General features: G+C 40.8%; 1 protein-coding gene across 7 annotated transcripts in view; it reads left to right on the top strand.

The window, feature by feature from the left end:
- The first annotated feature begins 440 nt into the window (after positions 1–440).
- srcin1a (SRC kinase signaling inhibitor 1a) overlaps positions 441–21129 on the top strand; it is a 101658-nt gene continuing 80969 nt past the window's right edge. For all 7 annotated transcript variants that reach the window (XM_026164429.1, XM_026164420.1, XM_026164426.1 and 4 more), the window contains exon 1: positions 441–4155. In XM_026164429.1, the coding sequence (XP_026020214.1) occupies positions 4026–4155 (130 nt within the window). In that variant the 5' untranslated portion in view covers positions 441–4025. The remainder of the gene's footprint in view (positions 4156–21129) is intronic.

The raw sequence follows: 21129 nt of genomic DNA, 5'->3' as shown, positions 1-21129 counted from the left end.
ATTCAAGGATTTTTACAAAACTATTCAAATACTCAGAATTAATGGGACAGTTGAGAGACCAGATGGCCAGATGAGGCATTTCCCCTTGTTATTTCATGAAAAATGAAGCAGACACAATATCTGAAGTTGATTCAATTTGTGGCAGCACGGTGGCATGGTGGTTAGCACTGTTGCTGCACACCACTAAGGTCCTGAGTTCAATTCCACTGTCAGGGTGGGGTTTCTGTGTGGAGGTTGCATGTTCTCCCCGTGTTTGCGTGGGTTCTCCCCACAATCTCAGGCTTCCTCCCATAGTCGAAAGACATGCACTTAGTAGGGGTAGGTTAATTGATCAGTCCAAATTGCCCATAGGTGTGAATGAGTGAGTGTGAATGGTTGTCTGTCTTTTCATGTGACAGACTGCTGACCTGTCCAGGGTGTACCCCGCCTCTCGCCCTATGACATCTGGGATAAGCTCCAGGGTCCCCCACGACCCTGAAAAGTGGAAGCGGATGGATGATTCAAATTGTTGAGTTTAACTTTTCATAGTAGTTTTGGATGTCAGTGCAAGTGAGGGAGGCCAACATTAGGCTGGAAAACCAAAACAAAGCTCCCAGAGAGACAGGAGGAACTTTAGGAGTGGCCGAATCAGCAGTCAGGTTCAAAAAAGAGCAAAACAAAGATAGCAAAAGTGGATAATGACAGCAATACTTCCATGGTTGAGAAAAACTTCACAACATCTCACCAAGTCAAGGACATTCTTGAGTAGGCATTCTTGTTAAAGACTAAAATTAAGAGACACTTTCATGGATGGAAATACGGAGGGCTTACAACAAAGTGCAAACAACTGTTTACACTCTTACATGAAGGTCAGATTCAACTTTGCTAGAAAAGTCTAAAAGAGCATGCAGTGGTCTGAAAAAAAATCCTTGGACAGACAAAATCAAGATGAACTTGAGCAGGAAAAAGAAAAGTATAGAAGAGGAAAGAAACACATGAAAACTCATAATTCATTGCATAATGCATTATCTTTTAAATGATATTAGCATTATAGCATTGACATGTATGACTGTCAGTGAAACTAAGCCACTAGTGTTTATTGGTAGTGCGACTGCAGGGTGAATTGTGAAATACACTATGAGATTCATGTAAATGCTGCAAGCCTGATTAGACAGTACTTCAGTGCAAATGTATAATGACCAAAAGCATACTGCAAAAGCAACCTATGGGTTTTCAAGGTGAAGAAATTGGATATTCTTCAAGCCAAGTAATAGCTAAGTCAGTAACCTGATCTCAACACAGTATAGCCTGCTTTGAAACAGAATCCAGAGAGACTCATACATGAGCTGCAACTGAAAGTGCCTGTAGTGTAAAGGTTGGGCACAATATCTCAAGGGAGAAACCACAGCCCGTGGTGATGTTCATGGGTTCTAGATTTCAGGCACTCATTCACTGCAAATAGTTTTTATCCAAGTATTAAATACAATCCAAGAAAACCACAAAAATTTCAGATTACCTAGGATTTTTCACAGTTTTCATGATGTTTAAACGCAATTAAGTTATTAATTGTACAGCTAATCTTAAGTTATTTAGACTGGCATTTTTGTATCTTTGTAATTTTGATGACTGAAAATGTTAGCCCTAAATTCTCCAGGTCAGATATTCACTTTTTTTAGTTTTTTTAGTAAACCATAGCTTCGATTATACTGATTAGTAACAACAACATGCTGTTGGCAATGGGGAGAAAGACAAGGTAGGAAGGGGGATTGGTCTGCACCAGTTCACACCAACAATCATCGCTGTATACTATAGGCTAAAATGCTCAAATAAAGGCTGTGACCAGTTGAGGGGATTAGGTGAAAGGGAAAAACAGTGGTCTGGTCGTAGGACATTTCTCCCTATATCCTGTTACTTTTCTGTTATCTTTGCTTAAATTAACATCACAGCCGTCAACCAACATAATGAATTCCATTCACTGCTCAATCCCTGTAGACCACTTAATTTGAAGGGACTAGTATCAGCCCCAGTGCTTCTGTTTAAATCAGCCAAAGAGCCGTTAAGAGATATTGGGCTGTGACACCTGTAAATTCTTTCCACATAAATTACCGTCTCTGCAAGTTGAAGGGTTGGCTTTTTATCTCTCACCTCTTTACCCTGTGCGGTTACTGGCTCCACAAAATCTCCTATTTGGGATGGCTGCACCTGGGTCTAGCTTTGCACCTGTGGCTCATTCCCAAAGTGTTGCATCTGTCATTATCATAATCATCATATTACTCTTTCTTCTCTGACACATAATCACTTTAATTGGACTGTAGCCATAAAACTGGTAATTTTGTGGTGAAGGTGACATGAGAGGAGCTTCTGGTAGAACTGAACTGAAAATCCTTTGTTTTCTCTTGTGGGTATATATATAATAGGTTTAGGGGTTACATCTGTGTGTGTGTGTTTTAATATTATCTTTGGGATTGAGAGGGTCAATCGTCTCTCTTAAATTTGGTACGAGGCCTTTGGTGAATCCGTTTTGTACACGTGCAGCGTAATATCAGATTTCACATCTTTTTGTATTTATCTTGATATGAGAGGAAAAGTAGGCTTCTGGTCACATTACAGCAACATCACTCTGCATTATCGATCTGCAGTCCTGCTTATTATAGAACAGACAACGGTGCACTATTGCTGTATCCAAGGCATTTACAGGAGGACTCTCGCTTCTTCTATGTGGTTTTTGTTTGTTGTTTAGTGATGTATTTGTATTTACATGTAGGTTGTTTTTAAATTGTTACTGTAAATGTATGATTTAGCATTCCTGAGTATCTTTCCCTTCATATTCTGATATTGAGGGTTATAACTGGGTTATAACTGAAGTTATTCCAAGTGAATCACGTTTGCATTTACACATAAACATGTATGTTTTAAATTGGTGTTCAAAGTCTCAATAGATTTTAATATCCTGGAACATTTCCTGTCAACACAGAATTACGTAAATATAGATTGTTCCTGTCTAGAGTTTTGTTCATGTCTCATTCTTGTACAGTTTTACCTTTTTAGCACTCATGGTTTAATGTGCCCCGCTTTCTCTCCAAGAATTCATCTTTACATGAGCAGACATTTGGCTGTTCCCTGCACAAGTCTCTAGGCCTTTTGCTCTTAGATTATCAGATTAGAAACCAGCACATCACAAAAAAAAGTGTCTATTTTTGTGCATGTGCATGCTGTGTGAATATCCTGAAACAAATCGCATTGTCACAGAAAGCAGCAGATATAATGCAGCAGATCTATCTACATGTTACAAGGTGTAGCTAGTATTTATCTTATAGCGCTTCCCCTCTTTGTGTGTGCGTGTCATTGCACATTACATCCTCTCCATGTGACACGACGCACATGTTGTCTGAACACTGCTGGGATAAATCTTTTTGAGTAAGAGGCTGTTAAGGGGAACATCTTTCTGCTGTTGCACATGCACAAACTTTGGACAGTGGCGGTGTACATCTTTGCAGGGCGGAGCAATTCTGAGTGAGCAATTCTGGTAGCACCTTGTGCCGGCAGCACTGTCTCTGCAATCACGCTCCCATTGAGGGCAGCCTTTCATCTTGGGCCTTTCACAGAAACCTTTCAGACAGAGAAAGGCAGAGATGGAAAGAGGGTAGATCAAGGCAGAGAGAAAGTGCAGAGGAAAGGGGAAGTGCTTCTGCAGCCCCGAGCGCTTGTCTCCGATCCTGATTGTGAATAAGCATGTTGCTGACGAAGAGCACAGATGTTGAAAGACTGTATAGTAGTAAAAGAGAGCAAGAGGTGCTGTTAGTCCCTATTATGCACGTTCACTATGTTATCAGTCAGCTACCCTATTTAGGCCTTTGTCATACTCTAACTTCAGTGTCCTTTAAAGTCGTAATCATTGAGGCGTAATGTTACTGTGGGAGGGAAGTGGTGTTGTACACTTTGAATACAGAAGATTACATTAAAGTACAGTATAGTACTGTGATGCATCACTCAGTTGATCTTACAGGTTTTCCGCTGAGCTGAGTAAAGCTGAGCAGCTTTAGTGGATGGATAGAGGCTGTTTGCTGGCAGACCAGGGGGAGGGAATGTTTGGTGAGGACTACCAGGTGTTCACACCTGATGGGCGGGCAGTTGGCCAGGTGTTAGTGCTGGGACCCATGGATGCTGTTGGAGGAGGTAAGCGGGTTCAGCTTCAGAGATGAAATCCTCTCAGAAATTCAGCTCTTGCTTTTGAAAAGTTTTATTTATTTATTTTTTTGGATCTGTTGCACTGCTGCAGAAAGCCCTACCTGCGCCAAGGCTTAAACAGCCTGTGGGTTTGAACTTTGTACCACTTCATCAAGAGTACTCTGAAACTCAGGAAATCTAGGTGCATTTTTTTCTTTGGCCAAGAAACTTTTGTCTTTCTTTGTTTGCCATCATCACGTTTGTTAGTTTTTGCTTTGTGTAGCATTTATCTAAAACAAACAACTGGCAAGCTTTGTTGTCGCTCATAAATCATTCAGACCTACTTTGTCTGCCAAGTGGAGCCCGGGATACCATTTCACACAGCAGTGTGTCGTGCGAAACAGTTTTTGCTTCTGGATTCTCTTTGCTCCTGTATTCATAGTCCTCTGTGCTTCTACCATTACTGTGTGTCTGGATTTGGTGTGGTCTTTTATGCTCTGGCAGCTTTCTGTGTGAGCTACGGAGCTCATTTGATGTCCGCTAGAATAATTTGAGGCTTGAGTGGGGGTGAACAGGGGATATGCTGTAAAAATCCAAGCTGTGATTGATCAGTGGAGAAAGAATGGAAAAAGAAGGCAAAACTTCCTGTTTGCCTTCCTTCCCTTTTAGAGTCCCTGTCTGCCCCCCTCTGTTCCAGAGGCCAGGGTTGTATAGGCAGGAAGGCTAATTAGGCTGCTCCATCCCATTCAAAATGTTCAAAAGATTTTGAAGCAATAGAAAACCACTGACTAATGCAAAGAGTGGTAGAAAAAAAAGATCGCAAGGCACATTCCTTCCACTATTATCATGATGATAATAAAGCGTCAAAACGCAGGTAGAAAGGAGAGATTGAGCCGATGTCTTCCTGTGCATGTACACACTCCAGATGATTAACTGGACCAGCACTGATGTCATGTTTTTTTCCCAGTGTGATTCAGTATGATGATGGACTATAGATGCATATTAAGCTCACCCACAGTGCGTCCACATTGTGAACATCTGCTGGAGTTTTTAAGCACTATATTCTGCATACACAGGGAAATATGATGGTAATGACTTCCACCTCTGCGGCAAGACAATCAAATGCTGTTAATTAGTTCTGGCACTGTAGCACTCTCAATCAGGAGAAATTCTCTGCAGCTACGAGCCGGGATAGAGAAAATCCAAGTGTGTGTATGTACGTGTGTTTGCTCGATAGTCCTGCTTATTTTGTTGGATGATAATTATGACAATTATTAATCACGATTATTACCCTTGATGATTTGAGTAGCAGGATTTTGTCCTGCATTTTTGGCAGCTTGTATTGACAGCTTGAGATATTTTTATGTTAAATTATTTATTTCTTTATAATTAATGCAGCTGAAAAGGTTGTCACGAGAGGATACCCTGTGAGGAAGAACAGGTTACCCTATGTTAACCTAAACAACCTGCCTGTCACACTGATGACAGAGCTGTCAAAGCGGTTTTCAGAAAGATTTTGGAGGAATTAAGAAAACAAATGCCTCACTTCCCCACCAGTCATTATCCTGGTGACAGACTGAGAAATGCACCTTTGTGTGAGAAACAAAGTGAAGCAGGGCTTTGTGTGACAGCTGAGAGAGAGATTGGGAGGCAGTAGGAGGGATGGCAGGAGTGTGCATGATTGAGATAAGCGACAGAAAGATGGGGAGCCAGGCGCAAGTCCTCTCCCACACACTGGGATCCCAGAGATGCCTCCCACAGAAACGGTGAAGCACACTGCGGTTGCACTGTCACGCAAGGACACATGAAGGACGCAGGAAGAGGGAGAGAAGCAGAGAGCACTGAAACTGAGCAAGCGAGCGAAAACGTCAGACCTTTTCCTTTAGTGAATAATAGTATTGTAGCTCATGCTCTCCATCGTAAAAACGTATTATTGGCCAATTTGAAAGGATATATTGAAAAGTAATACCATCCTTTTTCAGAAGAAGTGAGCAAGGGCACTACACTTTAGCTTTTAAATAGATTAAACCTTAGTGAATGGATTTTGTGGTTGTTAATGACTTGTGCGTACAGTTTTATTTGCCACACTACTTGGTAAAAAGGGAATTGACAAACAAAGGAAACTATGACTATGATATGAATGTCATGTAAAAAAGAGAAGAGGCTGAATGCTCAAACATGTTCTTGACTTTCGGCAGTCTAAATGTTATGCTAAGTACTATTCAGGGATACTTTTCCTAAGAGGTGAATTAAGCGATTAAGCTTAAGCACTGTTGCCTCACAGCAAGAAGGTCCTGGGTTCGAATCCACACTTCCTGTGTAGAGTTTGTTCTTCCTGTGTCTGTGTGAGTTCTCTCTGTGCAATCCGGCTTCCTCCCACAGTCCAAAGGCGTGCAGTTAGTGGGGTTAGGTTAATTGGTGATTCTAAATTGCCCATTGTGAATGTGAGTGTCGATGGTTGTTTGCCTCTTGCCCTATGATAGGAAGAATAGGCTACAACGACTGTGAAATAGATAAGTGGAAGAGAATGGATGAATGGAGGTTCAGGCGTTCTTGAAAAAAATGAGGTCCAGCTGAATCAAAACACATTGACTCAGATAAGAACTGCATCTTTATTAGCATTCATTTTTCTTGGGATTCTTCCTGCTTTTGGAGCTACAGTCTTCTTCCTCATGTCCCTGTAAAGTTGCCATGTTAGACCTCAGTCACACGGGCCTGGAGACCAATTAGAAATGTGTATTCTTGGCTGGCAGTGGTTGTGGAGGTTGTGTGCTGGTGCCAGGTGAAATCAGTAACAAAGAGGGTGTGTTATTGGTTTAGTCACTAGCAAATTGCTGTAATCACCCGTTGGCATCGACTTATTCCAAACGAGCGGTAGTGAAACTAGTAGGGCAACACATACTGGAGATAAAGAATTCTCTCACTTTGAAAAAAAAAAGTAGTTCACGTCATCGACAATGCAGGTTATAGGGAGCATACAAACTCACTATTACACTGAAATTTGCAGATCTAGTGGAATTCCAAACAGCACGAATTCTGTTCAGAGCAAAAAATAATGAACTGCCAGGTGATAGTCAAAGCAAGTTATAATTTAAGAGGTTTTGGTAACTTTGAATGTGCGAAAGGTTTCATTTTTCTGTGCTTGGAGTGCAATTTAAAAACAGTTTGAGTGTGGAGTTGAAGCAATGTGCAAACATAAAGACGTTTAAAAAGAGTTATAAAGACATGATCTTCATGAGATATAAAGAAAGGGAAAATCATGGATTTCAGTGAATGTCTCTGTTTAGAAAGCTATTATTTCATGCTTATTTGGATTGTATAATTAACTTTACAAAACCGGAGGTATTCTCTTGATTGCATCATTCTGCTAGGTGCAAATGCATATGCCTCTTTGCAACCAGTATGACCTAGCAAGTGCCAGCAACCGCTCACCAACTGGCTGAAGAATATGAATTTTTCCCTAGTGACAGGTGGTTACCAAGGAAAAATGGACCGGTCTTTAACCCTGCTCTGAATCTTAGCAATCTTGTTCACAGCGACTTTCAGCAAATATTCACAACTTGCCAAAGAATACTTATTTTTCCCTAACAGCCAGTGGCTGCCAGGAGTTCATCAGCTGGACTGTGTGACTGGGGCCTCGAGTAGCTTGTTGTGGTTGATTCCTGAACGGGATATTTATGAGACTGTAAGATGGGAAACACTCATCGAGATTTTGATTGGCTTTTTACATTTTTATTTTCACCTGTTTGATCTTAATAAGCCACTCCCGCAGATTTCAGCGTTGAGAGGGTGATAACAAAGTTGACGTTGTCCATGTCACGTGTTAATTAACAAACGAGCCCCGCTGAGCTTAATGCTGCCAGTATACTCAATCAGGACATCTGAATTATTGTGACATAATGACATGAAATTGGGTATCTGTGTACAAGCATTTCTTAAACTTTCCAAAGCATCAGTTAGACATCTTCATGCTGTGTTCTTCCAGAAGGATAAGGGTGAGTTTGAACCCAATATTTAAACAGTGTATTTAGATTAATCTAGTTCTTTTTGCAGTTTAAGCTGATGACAGATAATGTAAGTCTGACAACTTTGTTTTAAAAATAACATTAAAAAGAACCACTTGAACAAGGCTGATTAATCAGTAAACATTGTGATCTTTCCCCGGTCACTATCTCCTTACAAACATCACAATTACATTTTGAATTTGAACAATTAGCCAGCAGAAAAAATCTAAATCTAAAAAAAAATAGCCTTAATTTCTTAAGATTCCCTTTCAGCCATTTTGTGTGCTCGGCCCCCACCCACCCAGCTCTCTGTGATTTCTCTTACCGCCCTGTGTAGCTGTATCCATGCAACAGTGTGTGCACAGCCACAGGGGATTGTCTCTGATTGGCACAAATGTTGACTTTTTTTTCCATTATCATGAATCACATTTAAAAGTATGCTTTAAAGTTCAGTTTTATTATTTTTTTTCTTTTCGTTTTGCCCTCCACAGCCCAGTAGGTTTCAGTGGCCTTTATTTCATGGAGCTGTCTATGAGGAACTTGACACCCTGTTGCTGGTTACTGGCCTAATGAGTTGGCTGCTGTGGGTTTGTATTGGAATCCAGTAGTAGATGCCGGTTAGCGTACGCCCTTGGCTTTGCATTCTCCTGCTCATTCTTGTCTTCCAGGCCAACAGTTCCGACTGGGGAGGATCAATCCTATGGGTACAGGACTAAGATATCCCCATTATTCCACTCGCTGTTCTTCTCAGAGAGTGAATCTGGGTCAGACTTTGCGTGACAGACAGCCCGCCATTATCACTACCACTCAGATGCACAAAAGGGAAAGGCCAAGAGCTGGAAAGTGCTGGGATGGTGGAGGGGAGGGGTTGATTGAGGGTAGAGAGTGCTTTCCTGTTGTGTCCTTCTGGCAGTGCAACAGGATTGAATGTTTCTCCCATGGGTGTCTGGTCCTGTGTCCCTTTGACACATTCACACTCTACCATCATCCCTGAAAGAGGAAAAAAAAATTCAGACATGCACATACGTAGAAGACGGAGCCAAGAAAGTCAGTATGGCAATGAGAGTATGATGTCTTGGCTTTCTTTTGCACTAAACCGTTGTGAACAGGTCTTAAGTTCGGGGGCTCATTTGGGTGATTCTCACTGTATTAACCATGACCTGTAGTCACTGCACGAGCTGTCGTCATGTGATGTTAAGGTGGTAGGGGAACATGCCCCGACTCTTTTTCTAAGCTGTCACCAGTTGACAGGGGTCACACCCGGACCTAGACTCCCTGTTTCCCTCTATTCTTTCCCTCACAGCTTAAATGATACTTTTGTTTTCCCTTCAATTTTTCATTTATCCCTCATTTGTACAAATCTTTCTTTTGATGTGTGCTCCATTTCTTTTCAACCATGTTAAATGTCTTGGCTTTTACTCCTGCCTCCATTTCACTCTCACGGTCATTGTTTTCATTCAGCACACACTGCACGCTCCCTAATTTGTTCTGCTAGTGACACTGATGTGTAGTCAAGTAGAAGAGACAAATAAAGCAAATAGCAAGTCTTTCAACTGACCTGAAGAATTTGGATTTGATTATACCTGCATTGGTGTTCCAGGTAAAAAAATAAATAAATACAGGAACACATGAATGCTGTTTTGTGCATCCTTATTGCTTCTGAATCACATGCGTGGATCTGTAACGTGTCAGCTCCAGGACAATAGCTTCTCTGCAATATAGGAATCACATGTCCTGTTTGTTATTCTGTCAGGTGAACCACCCTATCAGGGTTCATCAGGGTCCCACAGGGATCAGTAGACTTTATGAAGACTGATGAGGAATCGCAGCACCTGAAAGTGGGATCAGAATAGATGGCTGCTTCTGATTGGAGCCCATTAAATATGTCTTACAAACAGCGTAGATGGCCAAAGGATAATGAATGTTGGACACTGGTGGAAATTTGTTCATATTAAGGTGTTTGTTGGTGGTGAGTTACACAAATATGACCTTTAATTCAACCTTGGTTTTGTTTTTTGTGCAGTTGTATGTTGGAGTTACACTTTTACACTGTTGTCATCTGTTTCAAATAAAGCATCACAGATCTGTTCTAGGTGTCGGCTGCTGTGTCGGTACAGCGCAAGTAATTTAAATTAATCTACATGGAATTTTTATTATCAGGAACTTTTTCTTGTTTAGGATCTGTTCCACCAGTCTACCAGTTTCTTTTTCTTTCACCATGGTCTCAAGGCCCAAAAAAAAAACCAGCCATGAATATGGCGTTGGATATACAACAGACTGCTTCTCTCCAGTCCTGTAATAAAAAAAACTCAATTACATAACAGTCTAATTGAGTGAGAGACCACTGACACCACAGCACTTATCACTTATGTTGTGCTGTTAATTGTGATTTACAGCTTTGCGAATGGTTTCAGTGAAGCAGTGTTGTGAAAGAGATGCGAAGTAGTAGCAAAGATGTTAAGATGTTGTGGAGACTGACTGTGAGATGACTCGGGTGCACGGCTGGCAGAAAGTGCTGTGTTCAACCAATAGGGAAATGGTTTCAGGAACCGAGTGAGGTTGATGCATAATTAAGTTAGGGGTGTGGCCAAGTGATTGACACGTGTCCTAACAGGTAACTGGAGCCTCAGAGTCTGCTAGACCTCATCCACTAAACTCAACTTCTTCATTGAGTGTGTGTGTATGCATTTGTTGCCTGTCTTAATGGATTACCTGACTAATGTTAAGGCTTGCTCTGTCGTACAGGGTAGAAGAAGTTTGTGCTTCAGTTTTCGTGAGTGAAATTCTAGTATGTTATTAGTCCATTAGTAATTAGCTGATATTACATCCATGTTGCATCCCATATGGTTTATTGCTAACCAAGCTTATTTGTATTAGCTGATAAATTTGCACTCCATCCTTTCATCCATGTGAGGCAGGGATGGGTGATTAATTTTCTCAAGGGGCCAGACGAGAAAGTGGGACTGTTGTGGAGGGCTCCAAAAAAGCTCCAAAAAAGCCAGCATGGCAGAAGCCAAAATCCTTACACTGAAGTTCTAAAAATGCTGAATCCGCTGCCGTGGGTGACAATGAGGTGTCTTTAATTCTGTGTATGAATTATCTCAATAGAAAAAAAAATGGAAACAAAACTTCCAAATATTCCAAGTCACTGGCAAAAGCTTGTGGGGTATATTTGACTGATTACTTTTCAAATCTGGCATTATATATATTACAACAGCAGTTCCTTCCTTAAATTGCTTGGACTTTAGCAAGCTAGGCTTAAGGAGTGCAAATGATTCCATCTATTTAGGGCTAGGCTGCAACTAAAAGTAGGGTTTTAGATAAAGGCTAGGAGTGCCTTGTGGATCAGTTGGGCTTAAAGCAGTAAATCCACACGTCTCCCTTGACAGAGGTCAGGATTACTTGTTTCTTACCCACCTGTTAGCAGGGGAGTTTCCTTTGATTCTCTTCGCTGTTTTGGAATAATAGTAAAATCTTCAGTTATGTGTCTTTTTGTAAAATAAATAGAAGTGTCATGAAAATAGGAAAAGGAAAAAAAGATCAAAATAATCATCACTGACATGTGCATGAACTTATTACTAGCTGAGAAGGCAGCTCTAAAAATCCCCTGGGACCCAACATATCCGAGAGCTTAAAACAGTATCTCAGGAAAAACAAAACCGTAGTTTGATCTTTGATGAATGCTTGCTTGGATCAGTGTTCATGTTCGTGCGTGTTTGTGTGTGTGTGTTTATCCATTTGCAAATATAACTGAGTAAGTTTAGAACTGTTCCATTCCCGTACAGTTTTAATGCTCCAATGAAAGAATATGCAAGATACTTTATATATCAGGGTGTTGAATGTGGACTGATTCGTGCTGCAAAATGATTTATTTGTTTTTTGTAAATAGAAAAACACTCGGACAGCATCGGATAAAGTCAAGCTGTTGACCTCAGCATTAAAATGTGAGCTTTTATTTTTTCTGTTAATTGCAAGCTCAAGTCTTATGATGTGAAGCTATAGAGCTCTTCTCACAGTAGCTGGTAGATGCAGACAGCTAGTAGCTCAGGAGAAAGGCTCTGCCCATACTGATGCTTTCTGCAACAGCAGCCCTGACCTCCTCACACACAGCGTACAGACTCCCTGTACGAGTCAGTGTTCCTGCATTAATGATGTCGGCGCATCTGCCTTTAGAACATGCAGCTGCATGTATTATAGCTGCTAATTTCTCACTCTGTAGTTTGAGGTAATATCAGCCGATATAAGCATATGTATTGTAAGTGTATTCTTTTGAACAGTCTAATAAACTCTGGTGGAACAAGCCGGAAGAAATTCATAAAGTGTGTCAGTATTTTATAGTTTATCTGCCAGACTTGATTTTTTTTAATTGAATTGTCTCGGTTTTTAGAAAAAACAAACAAACCAGAAAACATCTGAAATCCGTATTTGTTTTTGGTCATAAAGTGCTATTAGTGATCAGTATATTTATGAAAAATACACAGTTTTATATAGGACTGCCTCCTGAAAGCTGAAGTAGTAATGCATCAAAGCGACAGCAAAGATAAATCAATAAAACAAAGACTCATGAAGTCAAGCATTTGTTTACTTGCATAACAGCATGAACTGTGCTCACGGTTACCTCATGAGATGAGGTAATATCTACAAAAGTGATAATCTTTTCTGTTTCTACCCCTCTTATTAACCGGTGTGTGATGTGGGTCCAGGGTTGTGGGAAGTTTTTGATGAGTGTGAGCAGCTCGAGCTACTTTGCCATCAGCTGTGATTAAGCTACTATTATAAACCATTTTCAGCCAGTTTCCCAGACCTGGATTAAACCTAGTCTAGAAAACTTTGATGGAGATTGCTACTGGAAAAGTTTTTTTTAGTTCAACTCTACGCTTAATCCATGTCTGGGGAAACTGAGCTGTAATATCTAATTATGCCTTTTCAGAGTAATATTTATCCAAATGTTGTCTATCAGCTTGGCTCTCTATAATAAGAGAGACTTGTATGGCTCATGAAGCATTACAGCAGTCTCTATGGCTTCCTCTCCATTATCACAACAGACTCTTAAAACTCGTAAGAAGTCCTAATTTAGAGAGTTCTTGACTCCATTATAATAAAGTTAGAAAACACCTGTTTTGGCATTAGTTTTAAAAATGAATTTCATATTTCTTTAGGATGAGACTGGTTGCAGCATGACTTAAAAATGGGATTTTGATTGAATCTGCCCCCACTATTTATACTACCTTACCAATAGTTTTGCAATAAATATATCAGTGGTACTCATACACAACATTTTAATTACGATTCGATCATAGTTGTGGTGTTGACAGTTATCATTAAACCAGTGATTGATAAATGCGATTAAACAGACAAATATTTTACAGCTAATTTAATCATATATTAGGCTGCTTTGATTAAGTTAATAAATCGAGCGTACAAGATTAAATCTTTTTAAGACATGTTTCATTTCACAATCAAACATTTTTGAACTATAATCTCTTTGCGATTGTAGTATACGGTGTTATTTATCTCACCTTGATACCCAAGCATATGTTGCCTGAATCTGACTCATGCTTTGCAGATGTACCGATGTGGGTGTGTGCTGATGGTTGACACAGAGCCAGGAATGAAGAGCCCAAATTAAATTTCATGAAAGGCCCCCAGAAGACCCAGAGCTGCCCTGTTGAGTTGAGAGACCAAGCATAAATCCTTGAATACCTCCATAAAACACAAATTTCAATCCCTCGTGGACAAAATCGGAGGAGAGGTGCATTCGTATAAAGCACACAAGTAGTGGTTTAGTATTCTGTTGCTGTGTTTTTCCTGTTGCACAGCCACTTTTCCCCCCTCTATTACTGCACCTATCCTCATTCATACAGTATTCTACAATTTTGCAGCAGGATTTGACAGATATGGCAGCTTATTACTGCTATTTTAACTTGCTATTTGATACAGATTTCTCTAATTGCAGCCAATTAAACAGCCAATTAGTGGATTCATTGGTGATACTGTCTCTTCTTCTGCACACAGATTATCCACGAATCAAAACTTTACAGAAACTTCTCTTTTACATTGTAAAAGTGAAGTTTCTGCACCTGATAAGAGCTGAATAGACTGGTGAAACTCTCATCTCACTGTCAGCAGAACCTTGTTTTCTTTCTTCCAAGGACGTCTGGATTTCCACTGATAAGGCTGGGTAGTTAAAAAACTGCTTGCTGAAGCCGTAAAGCCTCTTAAATACAAAGTGCTCATAATTTGCCTCTCTGGAAATATTAATAATATAATTCAGCACATCAGTATCAAAGCATGGGCTAAATGATTGATGAATGTGTTTAAGTTGGACATTAAAACAGAGCAGGAAAGGTGGGTTGAGGGTAATAACACAAGGAGAGATTTTAATAATACTGTATGGAGTCAGCGAATGTAAGTCCAGGTACGCACACGCTGATGCCCAGAAACATTAGTGTGTGTTTGAGCACTTCTAATTTCCCCTCTCCGGTGTAGTTAAAATTCCTGTCGTCATAGCTGCAGTTTGATGTAGTGGTCTTCTCCTGAATGTGATGGCTGCCAGAGTGTAGGGCAAAATGTTAAAATTCAGGGTGCAACAAATTAACAGCTGAAAAGGGGGAGTGACAGAGTGCAGCCTTGATGGTGATGGAGCTCAAGTGCAGTACTGCGTAGCCAATATCCGATCAATATGTCACATAGTTGTCCAGCTTACAGTTGAAACGGCTGGCCTACTCCCTTTAGATCTCCTTCAGACCTGACTGAGTCTTTGTGTCCTCCAGTGCTGAATGCTAATTTATCCACTGTGCCAGAGGTCCCATGTGCACTCTCTTACAGTCATTAAAAGCTGCTTAAGACGTCACAGGACACTGGGCTCCATTTTTTTCTTTGATGCTGAAGTGAATGTGTTTTTAGTCTAACTTCTGCATATTTAATAAACTTTAATGCCTATTTGGGATTTTGTGCAAGATTTTTCGAAAAACGTGGACAAAGAGAAGCTGTCTCACACACAGACGAGAACACAGTGACTGCTCTCTTTAGACACTCATCCAATCACAGCCTTTACCGTGTTTTTGAAGAATTAAGACTGCGCTCTTTCTCGTCATAGAACTAGGCGGTCATCAGGGACGGAGGATTGATGGATAGACCTTGAGAGGGCACCTTCGCAGAACTGCTGATGTAGTACAGCAACGGGATTAATGTAAAGCCCTCCCTATATTTGGAAGCCTTTGTGATAGTGGTGTATTTGATTTATTGTTATTTTTTTTAAATTCAAGAATGTATTGATGTTTTTAAAAAATCATACAAAAATCCATGAGCAAATTGGTTTTTGAAAGTACCATTTGCTGAGAAAAGACTCTTTATTTTAACAGTTAGTTTTTCACATACTTAGAGGGACTCTGGTGCATAATTAGCAGCTCATTTGTATTCCCCCCCCCCCCCCCCCCCTTTTTTTCACTTTCTATTATCGCAGTATTCTCTGAGATTTTTTACATACAGAAGGACCTCGTTTTTTTGTGGCTGCGAGCCCTCTTGCAGAAGAAATAAGACTTTTTAGATTTATTTGGGGTCAGTTGCAGAGGTAGGTTACATTGTCTTGTGTTTCAGTGTGAACTAGAGTTAGTTAATGTCTCTGACAGCTTTTTATAGTTTCTTCTAAAGACTTTAAAAGGTAAAGATTTCCTTTCAAATAACAAACTGAAGCAAACAGCACAAATCTATGACTGCTCTTTATTTTCTCTCAGAGACAGATGCATACAAGGTCAAATGACATGGTTGTTGTTTGTAAAAGGGTATTAGCGGGTTTTATTTTATAAAATCTAACCAATGCTATTTGCTTTCCTGTCATAGAACGGTTAGATAAGAAATGATCATAAACAAAAACCGAGGTCTTCTTACTCTGTTTAGTACACGATCCAACAAGCAGCATTCGAATGCCTGTCTTCATTTGCTTGCAGTGTACTGTTGAGGAAGCACTTAGACAAATGGAAGGAAATTTTGACAGACATTTCCCTCTGAGAGAGCAGATTAAACACACACCGCCATGATTCTCTCATGCTCTTACACTGTGGCATTTTAAAAAGAAAACATCCCGACACGTCTCCGCTGTCTGTTTTGAATTCCTTGCGGTCTGATCACATCTAATGTTAATGCTGCTCTGCAGAGCTGACTCTTCGCTGATGGAGAAACTCACCCACACAGTGATGAACGCTGGCTGACACACATTCAACATACAGTCAAGCCTGGAAAAAGCGGAAATACAAATGGCTTCAAAAGCTGGTTTTACCAGTGCCTCTCAGTTTGACTGACTCATTGGTGATATGTCTGACTTGGGTCATTTGTCATTAGGTGCAGAAGCCAGGTCTGTGTGGTTCCTGATCACATAAAACTGAGTTATAGCACCCCAATGACATCGGATTACTGCGGCGTGGGCCATAGTACAGTCAACAACACCACTGAGAGATCCTCTGAGTGGTATTGAGGGAAGGAGGGTAGGTACAAAACCTAGATGCTGTCGGGGATGAGAAAAGATAGGAAATAGATGCGTGAAAATATATTGAATGGCAAAGTCACTGAAGGGATAGGATACCTAAAAACTAGGTAAAAAGTAAGTGCAGCTATACAAGAGTCTGCAGCTTTAAGTGTAGAAGAAAGCAAGAATCCCAATAGAGGTTGTTCAGGGTCGCTGATGATCGTGCCTCCAGCTGAGGATCAAAGGAAGGGGAAACACTTTCAGTTTTTTCTGATTTAGTTTACTTCCTTGACTCCATGTCGGCTCAGTGAGAGATGGAAGAAGCTACGGTATTTCTACTCTACAAACATTGTCAGTTACCTGAATGCTGACCCAAGGGCAATTGTTTTGGCTACCATTGCAGGGAACAGTAAGATACAAAGGCGATTGTTTGTTTCTTTGTTTGTTCTTGTCGTTTTATGGGAAAGAAGTGAAATGTCTTTGCGTTGCTGACCATTCTGTCAGTGACTTCCATGCATGGCAAGGACGTCAGAAAGATTACCTAAACGATACTCAAGTGTCCTTAAATGAGGCAATCTGCACAGCCCTGCCTATCCATTACTGTTAGCGTCTTGATTAGCTTGCAGCCATTTACTCAGCAAATCCATCTCTGGCTCTCTTAGCTCTCTTTCCACTTGCACTTCTGTTGAGATTTTCTTCAATTTTGTCAATGTCTGCGCTTTTTAAAGCCGGTTCTTATCGGCTCAACCCGCCCGGACTTCCTCTTATCAGTGGCATGGCTTGGCCCTGCGGGGCAGAGATGTCCTGTGTGGCCAAGCTGGGGTATAATGACACAGGTACTTCCTCCTCAGCTACCCTCTCACTCAGAGATACGAGTTTCATCTCCCTTACACTACCTCTTTCTATATTTCTGTGGAGCAGACTGTTTACATGCCCTGTCAAAATAAGATCTGACCCAAAAGGTTACACTTGTTTTGCTGTGCTGTCATTACATTTACTTTCTTTTTCGCTCTCAGAGAGGAAGAGAGAGGATAGAATTAATTAACTGCAGTGTGGGAGAAGTTGTAGGCATCAGGGTGAGCTCCACTTATTTGGCCTATACCAAGCTTGTGCACAGCAATTATGTCTTGGTGATGTGGGTTTTCACTCATATCACAGATCCTCTCAGTCTGTGCTTTGTCTAAAAGCATCAAGCTATGGAGTGTACCTAAAGAGAGTAGTTCTAGCTTGTGTACAGAACACCTTTTCTGCTTTACATTTGAACATGTGCAAATGATGCACATGCAAATTCTTGTGTTTAATTTTCACCTCATGTAACAAATGTTGCTGATGTTTTTGACTATTTGTTACCTTGCTGTGCAGGTGCAATGTCCATTTGATTCCAAATGTCTAAAAGTGATGCAAAATAAAACGAAATAAACGCACGCACAAGTAAACAAAGGAAGAGTGCACTTGTTGATGGGTGAAGAGTTTTTTTGAATTCTGCCTGCTGCCTGATGAGAGTAGCTGAAAGGAATGGTGAAGTGGTCGTGGAGGGTCCTCTCTGATGAAGTCTGCTTTATTTTTTACTCTGTGACTGTGAGGGTCTTGAGAGTTGTGTCGATGATTTTGCTTGCTTGTGAGATTTTTCCTGTTTTTCCACTTTAGAGATGTTTTACCAGGATGCAGAGTGGATTGTGAGAGTGCGAGCGAGAGTTCATCACCTGCCTTTCCATAATAGTGCCATATGTCCAAAGGCAGCGTATGAGGTGACCCTGTGACAATGCTCTTTAAACTTTCTAATGTTCATTTTCAGGGAGTTTTCCTGGAATTAGACAAACTTGGCATCCACATTCTTCCTGTATGTGTGAACAGGAGCCCTCATCTGTCACATGTGCAACATGAGGTGATTTGAGTTTCAAGAGTGAAGCTTCTAGTCGCCGTATCTTGAAAAGTTAGACAGTGATGCTGCTGTGGCAAACTCCACAATCACCACCAAATCTTTGCATTCATATTCAGTTTGAAATTCATTTTTTTGGGTATCCTTCTGGTCCTCAAAATGGATTTAGGCAAAAGAGTAGAGTATGTCATGGGTTCATTCCTTTTGAGCATGTTGACCTCTATCAAGGTGCCGGCTCCCGAACAGCTTTGGTTACTGAAGTCAGGTGTCAGGGCTCTGCCTCACATCCCTTGTCTTTGGGTAAATCTCTTTTCCGTTTTACTTTTAAATCAGACCTTGGCTTTGTTTTATGCTTCAGCTGCCTTTTCAGTTCATTGGCATATTTTTTCCCTCTGATCTCACACTGTTTTTCAGCTCTCTGGGGTTGTTATTAGGATACAATCTGACCTGTTTAGTTGAAATAGCATCGTTACCGCAGAATGACATTTACAGGCAGAAGGAATTATTGAGTTCAGGTCTCGCTCCCTTCTCTGGCAGAATATCTCCTAGTCGGTGAGCTCAAAACAGCCTCTAAGTGTTTTCACAAAATTGTTATTGCAGATCTGAATTACTTTTGAATGAATCTTGAGTATTTTCTGTCTTTGCCTGTATTTGGCAGCAGTAATCTTATATAATGGTCTGAGAAACCAAGGGGAAAGTGTTGCGTATACTTTTTCTGGGTATATTTCCAAAACATATGTTTAGTGTTCTGGTCTAACATGGTGATGCTATTGCAGTTAGGCATGCTGTTCTGTGTTATAGGTGTGTGCAGTGCAATAGGCTGGAAGCACGTCCTCTTAGCCAAGGACATAGGTAAGTTAAGGCAGTTAACTTGTGAGGTAGATAGTAAGCATGTAACAATGCTCATAATGTCATACAGACTCTGAGCAGATGTTTTCATGAACTGTAAAAGTTAGTGGCCCATGGATTATGTCATCATTTTCTGACTACATTGAAATTAGGATTTTTCTGGTAGTACATAAACAATTTTATAAGGAAAGCATCAGTGAACTTTCTCTGCATCAAATCATTTAAACATAAAAGCATTTAAAAGGATGGGATTCGTTCATCTTTGGGTGCAGAAGCTGAGCCCGTAAGTGATTAAAAGTGTGTATGGTTTAGCTTTAACTAGAGTGAGAACCCGAAGACTACCACCTTCAAACTTGACTACAAAATGTATGATGGAAGTACAGCTTCAGAGGAGAGCTTGCAAAAGTTTCAGCAGTACACTCAGATATCACGAAGGATGCAGCAAAGTCTAGAACAGAAGCTTGTTAAGACAGAGGGGAAATTTAAAAGGAAAAGGAATCATGTACAGGCAAGATGGTGAGGAAGGAAACAATTGGAGAGAGATGACAGAAAGACAAGGATGCAGGATTGTTATAAGCAATCCTTTGGTGACAAGCCAAGAGGAGGGTGGGTGGGACAGGAGGTGGGAGATGGGGAGGAAGAGGGTTGGTGGATAGGGCAGAGAACTGATTAAGCATCAGGATGATTGAATGTGATCGAGAGAGGTGGAGACAGAGCTGGTTTCCAGATGCCTTGCCAGAAGATAAAGAGAAAGTAAGGAGCCAGAGTCCTCTCTAGGGAAATGCTCAGAGGAAGGAGAAGAGGAAATGGGGAATAGGAAGAGGGGGGCAGACAGAGGGCAAGTAGAGTTTTCCGGTAATACAAGTGGAAAAAAGTAGGACAAGATGTTAAGCATCAGGAAAAGAGATGGACAATATATTGGGCCCTTTGTTCCATAACCAATTATGGTCTGTAATGGCCAAATCATTTATTTGCTGATAGAGCATAATTGCACGTCAGAGGGTTTGACTAGTGGTAACTGAGCTAATAAATCTCAGATGATTTACCGCAGTCACACGAGCATGCACACACAGAGACACACACACTGATCATTTAGTGTACACGAAAAGAAGGGAGTGTTATCCTATCTGCTTGCTGAATCACAATTCCCGCTCTACTGGAACATTAAGTAAACCTGCAGAGATGCTAATGCAATTACGGCACGCTTGCTCTGTACACAAATCAGAATAATTAAAAGGTCAAAGAGGACTCAGTAAGCCATTAAAATCTCATCTGTATGTATTTGTTGGTGCTAAATTGCTTGGTGGATAGAGGGTTGTTTTTCAAAGGTAGAGGATACGCTTTTTTGTTGCTTGTTGTTTACTTGTCCTTGCAAGGCATTAGCTCTCTGCGTTAGGTTAACAACACACTTTTCTTTCCTGTCACTTATCAACATTGGCAAAAACACAGAGCTTGAACGCTAGTACTCATGTCCCATACAATGCATACACATGCACAATGGAAATGCAGTGAATACTTTAATGTGTGTGCAAGTGTTTTAGTCTGTGAACTCCAGGGAGCAAAGCTGCGTGTTCAGCAGTTGTCAATCCCTATGTGGCCATTGTTAACCTTGCATCGCTCAGCAGGTGTCCCGCTGCACAGGGTAAATTATCTGTGGGTGTTCAGTACAGTGATAATGGGGGGTTGCCCTTTGTCTAACCATCCCAAACACTTAATTGAAAAGTGTGGAGATATGCCAATGTGGTTAGCACAGAGGACTACTTCATGTGCTTTAAAAAACTTAAAGC

This window comes from Astatotilapia calliptera, chromosome 4, assembly GCF_900246225.1.
Source record: "Astatotilapia calliptera chromosome 4, fAstCal1.2, whole genome shotgun sequence".
In the NCBI taxonomy this organism is placed as follows: Eukaryota; Metazoa; Chordata; class Actinopteri; order Cichliformes; family Cichlidae; genus Astatotilapia; species Astatotilapia calliptera.
Note: the sequence above shows the minus strand (reverse complement) of the source record. Positions and strands in the feature narration are given on the sequence as shown.